General features: G+C 45.3%; 1 protein-coding gene across 5 annotated transcripts in view; it reads right to left on the minus strand.

Annotated features, from left to right (window-relative positions):
- Positions 1–10,000, minus strand: part of sik3 (SIK family kinase 3) — a 51,410-nt gene that overhangs the window by 9,330 nt on the left and 32,080 nt on the right. For all 5 annotated transcript variants that reach the window (XM_084418670.1, XM_084418668.1, XM_084418672.1 and 2 more), the window contains 6 exons: positions 8,953–9,072; positions 6,460–6,521; positions 6,233–6,342; positions 5,902–6,160; positions 1,744–2,378; positions 1,309–1,427 (listed from right to left, as the gene is read on the minus strand). In XM_084418670.1, the coding sequence (XP_084274796.1) occupies positions 1,309–1,427; positions 1,744–2,378; positions 5,902–6,160; positions 6,233–6,342; positions 6,460–6,521; positions 8,953–9,072 (1,305 nt within the window). The remainder of the gene's footprint in view (positions 1–1,308; positions 1,428–1,743; positions 2,379–5,901; positions 6,161–6,232; positions 6,343–6,459; positions 6,522–8,952; positions 9,073–10,000) is intronic.

Consider the following 10,000-nt stretch of genomic DNA (forward strand, 5'->3'; position numbering starts at 1 on the left):
AAAAATTACATTGCGATATTTTTTTCCCAACGATATATATCGCGATATTGCGAGCCATCAATCCAGGCTAAAGTCAATAATTACCATTCCATGTTATTAATAATTTCACTAATAAGCAAGCTTCATTACAAGTAACAAAAAGGCCACTTCATATTTTATTCCAGAAACATATTTCTCTCAGAATTCGGTGAACGTTCTACACAGGACCTAACGTTCTTCAGGTTCTAGGACCCGAAAAATTATGTTTTCTGTGCTGATTCAGTGACGCGTTCATGTAAACAGCACCTAGAACCAGCAAAAGTAATGATTAATAATATGTAAAATATTACAGTGAGACATTTTAATTGTTTATTAATAAACAAGTGTTTTCTGTAAAGATGAAGTTGACAATTACTGACTCGCGATCTTCGCAGCAGTGATCGGGAGAAATGCACTTTTCATACAGATAAAATATTTTTTTAAATGGTTCTTCTGTAGATAGTTATATTTCTATTTTTTTATTATTATTGTTATTTTTAGGTGTGTGAGGCGAGTAGGCTACCTTTTATGCTGAGTTTCGGTTCATGGATGATAGCTTAATCTCCAGTTCAGGCGCTGGCTGCTATATTTAATTTTTAGGCTAGGCCCTATTTATTAAATCCAGAAAATTGGATAATGAAATACTGATTAAAATTAAGATACAATTAATACAAAACGAAATTCGTTTTAAAGAAAGGCTTTGTGCTTTCTGTTTGAGGTCTCTGTGAAAGTTTTAAAGCAGTCTTTTAGTGCGGCTTTCATAACGGTCGCGTGACGCGTCCATAATGTCACGTATTCACGTAACATTGTTTTTTCCTCATAAATGCGAACACGAAACGATTTTTAAAAAAAGACAACCATCCACGACTTTATAACACTCCAGCAAAGTAGCCTACCTCTTTTTGGTCAACATCCTCCTTTTTGTAGACGAAATAGGCTAGTCCCAAATAGCTGATTTTGATTTTGTTGCGGAGGATCCTCTTCGTCGCGCATTTTTAGCTATAGGATTGCCAGTGAATGTTGGCTGTGAGCGTGAGCGCGGCAGAGCAAACAATCACTGTGCAGGCACGCGGAACGCGTATGTCACCCCAGCAAAAAGCCATACAACAAACTCGTGTTTACTGTGTGCTACCCTGGTGCTACCGTTCTCTTACACTATGGGTGCTACTAACGTTACCCTTCGCATCGCATGTTCCGGCGATGTGACTATCGCTCATTTGCACATCGCGATGTCGATGTTAAAACAGAATATCGTTCAGCCCTAACACATACACACATACACACACTCACATAGGCGTCGTCGCAGGTCTGGATGGTGTGATGTCGCTGTAATGCTCCTCGGGGTCTGTGTGAGCCGTAGCCGTTATGATCTCCTTCCATCGGCCGACAGTCTGAGGCGTCACACGATTCTGACACACAACAGGCCAACAAATACATTAGATGGAGAAGCGCATGTGTGTGTGAGTGAGTGTGTGTGTGAGTGTGTGTGTGCGTGAGTGTGTGACCGAGTGTGTGTGTGTGCATGAGTGTATGATTGAGTGAGTGTGTGCACGAGTGTGTGTGAGTGTTTGTGTGTGTGTGAGCGAGCGAGTGTGTGTGTGCGTGAGTGTATGATTGAGTGAGTGAGTGTGTGCACGAGTGTGTGTGAGTGTTTGTGTGTGAGTGAGTGAGTGAATGTGTGTGTGTGAGTGAGCGTGTGTATGAATGCGCTGAGCAATGCGTCACCTCTGGTCGCCGTTGTGCCGCGCATGTAGGCGTGTCTATGTGTGGGGGAGGAGTAGGGCGGCGTGCTGCAGTGGGGCGGAGCCAGCATCTCGTCACAGGAGGGGGCGGCGGCTTTGGCCAGCAGGCCCTCGTGATAGGCCGGCGCCTCGTCCTCTTCCATGCTCTCCGAGGGAGGGGCGGGGCTTATCTGGAGCAGGTGATGGTAATGCTGCGTGGGCGGGGCTTGCGGAGGCTCCAAGCTCTCGCCAGATTGGCCCAGCTGCAGCAGCAGCATCTCGGTGGGCGTGGCTGGGGGTGGGGCCGTGCGTGAGTGTCGCTTGAGGAGCGCGGCGAGGTCTTGCGGCGGCAGGCGTGGGTCGGCGTGGCCCGTTAGCGAGTGGCGTGGCGAGAGCAGGCCCTGTAGAGTGGGCGTGACCTGTGGCGGGCGGTACTCTAGCGGCGTGGGGGATAGCAGAGCCTGTTGTAGCGCCGACGGACTCCCGTAACCCTGGTAACCCTCCAGACCCGGCACCTTCAGACACGCCCCCTGCAGGTACGGGTTATAGGTGCCGATCACACTGTTCATGTTGCCCTCGCCAAACAGGTGCGGGGTAAACTGCTCGTACGTGGAAGTGTGGAAGCGACTCAAACTGCGACTGAAACACACAGAACAACTTCTCATTAGCATGATCACACCCCAACTGTTATGCGTGGGAGGAGTCTGGTCTGATCTGACTCCACCCCCTTTTTGACAAAAGTCAACATGAAACATGACATTAATGTGATGTTTCAGAGCAAATTACAAATTGCGAGAAAAAGTTACAATTTTGAGAAAGAAGTTGAAATTGTGACTTTCTTATACATATTCTGACTTTTTTTTTCATAGAATTGGGAAAAAAAAGAAAGAAATTGTGGATTTCTTATACATATTCAGACTTTTTTCCGTAGAATTGGGAGAAAAATGTCAAAACTGAGTATATTCATATTCTGACTTTTTTTCGTAGAATTGCAAAGAAAAGTCAAAATTGTGAGAAATTAAATTAAATTGCAAGTTTCTTATACATATTCTGACTTTTTCGTAGAATTAGGAGAAAAAAAGTTTAAATTGCAAGTTTCTTATACATATTCAGACTTTTTTCCGTGGAATTGGGAGAAAAATGTCGAAACTGAGTATATTCATATTCAGACTTTTTTTCGTAGAATTGCAAAGAAAAGTCAAAATTATGAGAAAAAAAGTTTAAATTGTGAGTTTCTTATACATATTCTGACTTTTTTTTCATAGAATTGGGGACAAAAAATTTAAATTGTGAATTTCTTATACATATTCTGACTTTTTTCCGTAGAATTGGGAGAAAAATGTCGAAACTGAGTATATTCATATTCTGACTTTTTTTCGTAGAATTGCAAAGAAAAGTCAAAATTGTGAGAAATTAAATTAAATTGCAAGTTTCTTATACATATTCTGACTTTTTCGTAGGATTAGGAGAAAAAAAGTTTAAATTGTGAGTTTCTTATATATATCTGACTTTTTTCCGTAGAATTGGGAGAAAAATGTCGAAACTGTGAGTATATTCATATTCAGACTTTTTTTCGTAGAATTGCAAAGAAAAGTCAAAATTGTGAGAAATTAAATTAAATTGCAAGTTTCTTATACATATTCTGACTTTTTCGTAGGATTAGGAGAAAAAAAGTTTAAATTGTGAGTTTCTTATATATATCTGACTTTTTTCCGTAGAATTGGGAGAAAAATGTCGAAACTGTGAGTATATTCATATTCTGACTTTTTTTCGTAGAATTGCAAAGAAAAGTCAAAATTGTGAGAAATTAAATTAAATTGCAAGTTTCTTATACATATTCTGACTTTTTCGTAGGATTAGGAGAAAAAAAGTTTAAATTGTGAGTTTCTTATATATATCTGACTTTTTTCCGTAGAATTGGGAGAAAAATGTCGAAACTGAGTATATTCATATTCAGACTTTTTTTCGTAGAATTGCAAAGAAAAGTCAAAATTGTGAGAAATTAAATTAAATTGCAAGTTTCTTATACATATTCTGACTTTTTCGTAGGATTAGGAGAAAAAAAGTTTAAATTGTGAGTTTCTTATATATATCTGACTTTTTTCCGTAGAATTGGGAGAAAAATGTCGAAACTGAGTATATTCATATTCTGACTTTTTTTCGTAGAATTGCAAAGAAAAGTCAAAATTATAAGAAAAAAAGTTTAAATCGTGAGTTTCTTATATTCTGACTTTCGTAGAATTGCAAAGAAAAAGTCGGAATTGTGAGGAAAAAATGTGAAATTGTGAGTTTATATACATGTATTCGAACTTTTTTCGTAGAATTGAAATCCTGACTTTTTTTCTCACAATTCCGACTTTATTCTCGCAAGTTTATATACCAATACAATAGAAAAAAGTCCGAATTTATATACCTATATTCTAAAAGCGCCATTACCCATGATTCTGTACAGAAAATTCCTCACGCCCAAAAGGGCTCTTAAGCTCCGCCCACTCCCATGAAGCACTGCAAATGACGTAATCGAGTCTCGCTATGCCGTCAATTATTTTAATATACATGCATATTTTGCAATATACTTAAAATGTGGTTTCTATAGACATAATCAGCCACTTTAAATGAACAGTTTTATATTTCTCAATTTGTTTTAATTCGGTTATGTTGTTCGCAATGCATCATGGGATTGTAGTTCTTTCCCTCATTATAGTTTTTATAGTTGTCTTTTTTAATTTTAAATGCTTTTTTGCTTCAAATAATAAATCTTTGTAAAGCTGTGATTCTCCTTGTAGCTGGTTGGTTCGGTTTAATGGCTTTGTACCTGTACTTGTGTAATGACAATAAAGTTGAATCTAATCTAATCTAATCTAATCTTTAACCTGTACATTTTTGACATGCCTATGAAAATGAAAAAAATGAATGGGAAACACACTTCCGGAAGTGAATCACTGACGAACTCTATTGTTTGAGAGCCTACATCAGCATTATTAAGACAAACATGATTTCTCCTCAGAATAACGTCACTGATGAATCTTGCACAACATCAAGTCAATGATGATTTCATGTTGCCTTTAAAACACACAATACTGAACCCACTGCTCCAGTGGCTAATGTTCATCTAAGACCAGCACTATTAATACTATTAAGACTAATCAACATCCCGTCTCACATCCACTGTCTGATCCAGTGAACACGACACAGAAACACATGATCTACTGCTAGCATGAGTTCACCAGCGTACCTCAAGCGCCCGCCGTCAGTCACTCGTCTGGGAGCGTCTCAGTATTTACACAAATCATTTCCACAACAGTGATAAAACTCCAACAGAATCATTAAAATAATCTCAATGTCCTAAACATGCTTTAAACCTCTGGTGCTTTTCGGTCATTTTTGACCGAAATATTTTACATTCGTTTTGTTTTTTCTTCATTGGAATGGTACGAAACTTGGTAAAGGTTTTGGCACTTGTTGTGTGAACAACAACAAAAAAATAATCATGGACATGATTCGCCAGGTTAAATGGTCCTGAAAACAACAGTCACACTTGTGTTTCTCGCGGGTCAGAAATGACGCACTGGAAATGAAGAGACGAGTTTCCTCTAGTGGAAGCGTTTGGTACTGCAGCCGAACATCATCTCACTGAAAGATCATTTTTTGTTTCATCAGCTTGTTTAGATTTATGGCTTTGATTTTCTCACAGTTTTAGAGTAAAACATGTTTTTAAAAATATATATTTCATATAAAAATTTAAAATAGTATTTTTTGCACATTTTCCAGAACACTAAACATAAAATTCTGTAACTTTTTGAACTGCTTCTCACTTCAGCAATAATCTGCCCAGTGTCGTCTCTGAAGAGATCAAACTCCAGTCTGTCGCTCTAAAGCGGTCGAGATTTACCAGTTTCAGCTGGAAATGTCATTTTCAGGTTTATGCTCAAAAAGTGAATAAATGGATTTTTATTGAAATATTTTTTTTTATTTCAGTCATTTTTGACCGACGTGTGAAAAACACCAGAGGGAACAAACATAAACAGCACTGATTCAAAACCAAAAGAACATAAAATCAAAGCCTTTTTTTAACAATCAAAAATAAAGGACAAATAAATGAACCGAACACACAGAGTGAGTGTGTGTGTGTGTGTGTGTGTGTCCGCGGCGCTCGCGTCACCTGTGTGTTTCCGCGTTATCAGCGCTCAGCTGTTTCCCCAGAACTCTGTGACACGGGGTTGCTAGGAAACCCTGGCGCTGAGCTCCGCCCCCGAGCTCCACCTCCTGCACCTGAATGGTCACCTGCTGCTGGCGGGCGGAGCCTGACGATAACGGAGGCTGCTGATTGGCCATGCGGGGGAGGCTGGTGGGGGGAGGGCTGGCGCTGGGAGACTGGTAGAGGGCGGAGCCATGCTGAAACTGAACCGCAGAAGCCCCGCCTGTGGGAGGAGTTTAACATGTCAATGTCACTGTGTGAATCACTCAACTGAGGCTGCTGATTGGACACTGACCGTGAGCCTGCATCATCCCCTGACTGCCCGGCGGAGGACTCTGATTGGCTGGTCTGAAGAGGTGGTTGTTAGGGTGCGTAGGTGGAGGACTGGAGGGCTGAATACGCAACCTGAGAGAGAGAGAACATAATGAAGATGTGTGTGTGTGTGTGTGTGTTAGAGAGAGAGTATGTGTGTATGTGTGTGTGTGTGTGTGTGTGTGTGTGTGTGTGTGTGTGTGTGTTCACCTCTGTAGCTGGTATGTAAGGTGACTGCTGGGCTGGTTTTCTCCATGTCCCAAAGACAGGGCCTGTAAACAGGAAGTCATTACGGTCACATCCCTTTATAGTTACACTCAGGAATGTGTGTGTGTGTGTGTGTGTGTGTGTTTAACTGCACTTTAGATCAGTGGTTCTAAACCTTTTTGACTCCACTGTCCACAACAATATCTATCGATAGGTCAGTGAGGTCAGCGAGGTCAGTGAGGTCAGCGAGGTCAGTGAGGTCAGCGAGGTCAGTGGTGTCAGTGAGGTCAGCGTGGTCAGTGAGGTCAGTGGTGTCAGCGAGGTCAGCGTGGTCAGTGAGGTCAGTGGTGTCAGTGAGGTCAGTGGTGTCAGCGAGGTCAGCGTGGTCAGTGAGGTCAGTGGTGTCAGTGAGGTCAGCGTGGTCAGTGAGGTCAGTGGTGTCAGTGAGGTCAGTGAGGTCAGTGGTGTCAGCGAGGTCAGCGAGGTCAGTGAGGTCAGTGGTGTCAGTGAGGTCAGCGAGGTCAGTGAGGTCAGTGGTGTCAGTGAGGTCAGCGTGGTCAGCGAGGTCAGTGGTGTCAGTGAGGTCAGCGAGGTCAGTGAGGTCAGTGGTGTCAGTGAGGTCAGCGTGGTCAGTGAGGTCAGTGGTGTCAGTGAGGTCAGTGGTGTCAGCGAGGTCAGCGTGGTCAGTGAGGTCAGTGGTGTCAGTGAGGTCAGTGGTGTCAGTGAGGTCAGCGAGGTCAGTGGTGTCAGCGTGGTCAGTGAGGTCAGTGGTGTCAGTGAGGTCAGCGAGGTCAGCGTGGTCAGTGAGGTCAGTGAGGTCAGTGGTGTCAGTGAGGTCAGCGTGGTCAGTGAGGTCAGTGGTGTCAGTGAGGTCAGCGTGGTCAGTGAGGTCAGTGGTGTCAGTGAGGTCAGCGTGGTCAGTGAGGTCAGTGGTGTCAGCGAGGTCAGTGAGGTCAGCGAGGTCAGTGGTGTCAGTGAGGTCAGTGGTGTCAGTGAGGTCAGCGAGGTCAGTGGTGTCTGTGAGGTCAGTGGTGTCAGTGAGGTCAGCGGTGTCAGTGAGGTCAGCGAGGTCAGCGTGGTCAGTGAGGTCAGTGGTGTCAGTGAGGTCAGTGGTGTCAGTGAGGTCAGCGAGGTCAGTGAGGTCAGCGAGGTCAGTGAGGTCAGTGGTGTCAGCGTGGTCAGTGAGGTCAGTGGTGTCAGTGAGGTCAGCGAGGTCAGCGTGGTCAGTGAGGTCAGTGGTGTCAGTGAGGTCAGCGTGGTCAGTGAGGTCAGTGGTGTCAGTGAGGTCAGCGAGGTCAGCGTGGTCAGTGAGGTCAGTGGTGTCAGCGAGGTCAGTGGTGTCAGTGAGGTCAGTGGTGTCAGTGAGGTCAGTGGTGTCAGTGAGGTCAGCGAGGTCAGTGAGGTCAGTGGTGTCAGCGAGGTCAGCGAGGTCAGTGGTGTCAGTGAGGTCAGCGTGGTCAGTGGTGTCAGTGAGGTCAGCGAGGTCAGTGGTGTCAGTGAGGTCAGCGTGGTCAGTGAGGTCAGTGGTGTCAGTGAGGTCAGCGTGGTCAGTGGTGTCAGTGAGGTCAGCGAGGTCAGTGGTGTCAGTGAGGTCAGTGGTGTCAGCGAGGTCAGTGAGGTCAGCGAGGTCAGTGAGGTCAGTGGTGTCAGCGAGGTCAGTGGTGTCAGTGAGGTCAGCGAGGTCAGTGGTGTCAGTGAGGTCAGCGAGGTCAGTGGTGTCAGTGAGGTCAGCGAGGTCAGTGGTGTCAGTGAGGTCAGTGGTGTCAGCGAGGTCAGTGAGGTCAGTGGTGTCAGCGAGGTCAGTGGTGTCAGTGAGGTCAGTGGTGTCAGTGAGGTCAGTGAGGTCAGTGGTGTCAGCGAGGTCAGTGGTGTCAGTGAGGTCAGTGGTGTCAGCGAGGTCAGTGGTGTCAGTGAGGTCAGTGGTGTCAGTGAGGTCAGTGGTGTCAGCGAGGTCAGTGGTGTCAGTGAGGTCAGTGGTGTCAGCGAGGTCAGTGAGGTCAGTGGTGTCAGCGAGGTCAGTGGTGTCAGCGAGGTCAGTGGTGTCAGTGAGGTCAGCGAGGTCAGTGGTGTCAGTGAGGTCAGTGGTGTCAGTGAGGTCAGTGGTGTCAGTGAGGTCAGTGGTGTCAGTGAGGTCAGCGTGGTCAGTGAGGTCAGCGTGGTCAGTGAGGTCAGCGAGGTCGTGAGGTCAGCGAGGAGGTCAGCGAGGAGGTCAGCGAGGAGGTCAGTGGTGTCAGCGAGGTCAGTGAGGTCAGTGGTGTCAGTGAGGTCAGCGAGGTCAGTGAGGTCAGTGGTGTCAGTGAGGTCAGCGAGGAGGTCAGTGGTGTCAGCGAGGTCAGTGAGGTCAGTGGTGTCAGTGAGGTCAGTGGTGTCAGTGAGGTCAGCGAGGTCAGTGGTGTCAGTGAGGTCAGCGTGGTCAGTGAGGTCAGCGAGGAGGTCAGTGAGGTCAGGGTGGTCAGTGAGGTCAGCGAGGAGGTCAGTGAGGTCGTGAGGTCGGACCTGTATTTGCTGGTGTAGGATCTGCTGTTCTTGCTGGTAGAGGATGTGCTGTTGCTGTGTGTGTTCCATCATCCGCTCGTCCTGCGCCGCTGCGTACATCTTCTGCAGCTGCTCACACTCCTGCACACACACACACACACCAATGTTATCACATCAGTGAATGCACATTAAAGAACACACAAGGTTTTATTGTGTCATTTCATGTTATTTGAATTTCTGTCTGAGTAAATAAACACTAAGGAATTGGTCTTGCTCATAATGTGCCATATAACACACACTCACTCTCACACACACACACACACACACACACACACACACACACACACACACACACACACACACACACACACACACACACACACACACACACACACACTCACTCTCACACACACACACACACACACACACACACCATATCACTGACAGAGGTCAACTTTATAATTAAAGAGCGTTTAAACCATTTCACTGTTACATTTGTTTGACATTTGTACATTTACTGACTTACAGAGAGTGTGTGAGTAGAACAGATCTGATGATGACATTCACTCACACACACACACACACACACACACACACACACACACACACACACACACACACACACACACTCTGAGCCCCTGCTTCAGCTGTTGAGCACACGTGTGTGTGTGTGTGTGGCTGCAATGCGTACCGTTTTGAGCCTTGCCTTGCCTTGTGAGTGTGAGTGTGTGTGTGTGTGTGTGTGTGTGTGTGTGTGTGTGTGTATACCTGTTTGAGCTGGCGGATCAGGCTGTTGTTCTCCAGCTGTGTGTGTGTGTGTGTGTGTGTGTGTGTGTGTGTGTGTATATACCTGTTTGAGCTGGCGGATCAGGCTGTTGTTCTCCAGCTGTGTGTGTGTGTGTGTGTGTGTGTGTGTGTATATACCTGTTTGAGCTGGCGGATCAGGCTGTTGTTCTCCAGCTGTGTGTGTGTGTGTGTGTGTGTGTGTGTGTATATACCTGTTTGAGCTGGCGGATCAGGCTGTTGTTCTCCAGCTGTGTGTGTGTGTGTGTGTGTGCGTGTGTGTGTA

Source organism: Rutilus rutilus (genome assembly GCF_951802725.1).
Source record: "Rutilus rutilus genome assembly, chromosome: 9".
Classification (NCBI taxonomy): domain Eukaryota; kingdom Metazoa; phylum Chordata; class Actinopteri; order Cypriniformes; family Leuciscidae; genus Rutilus; species Rutilus rutilus.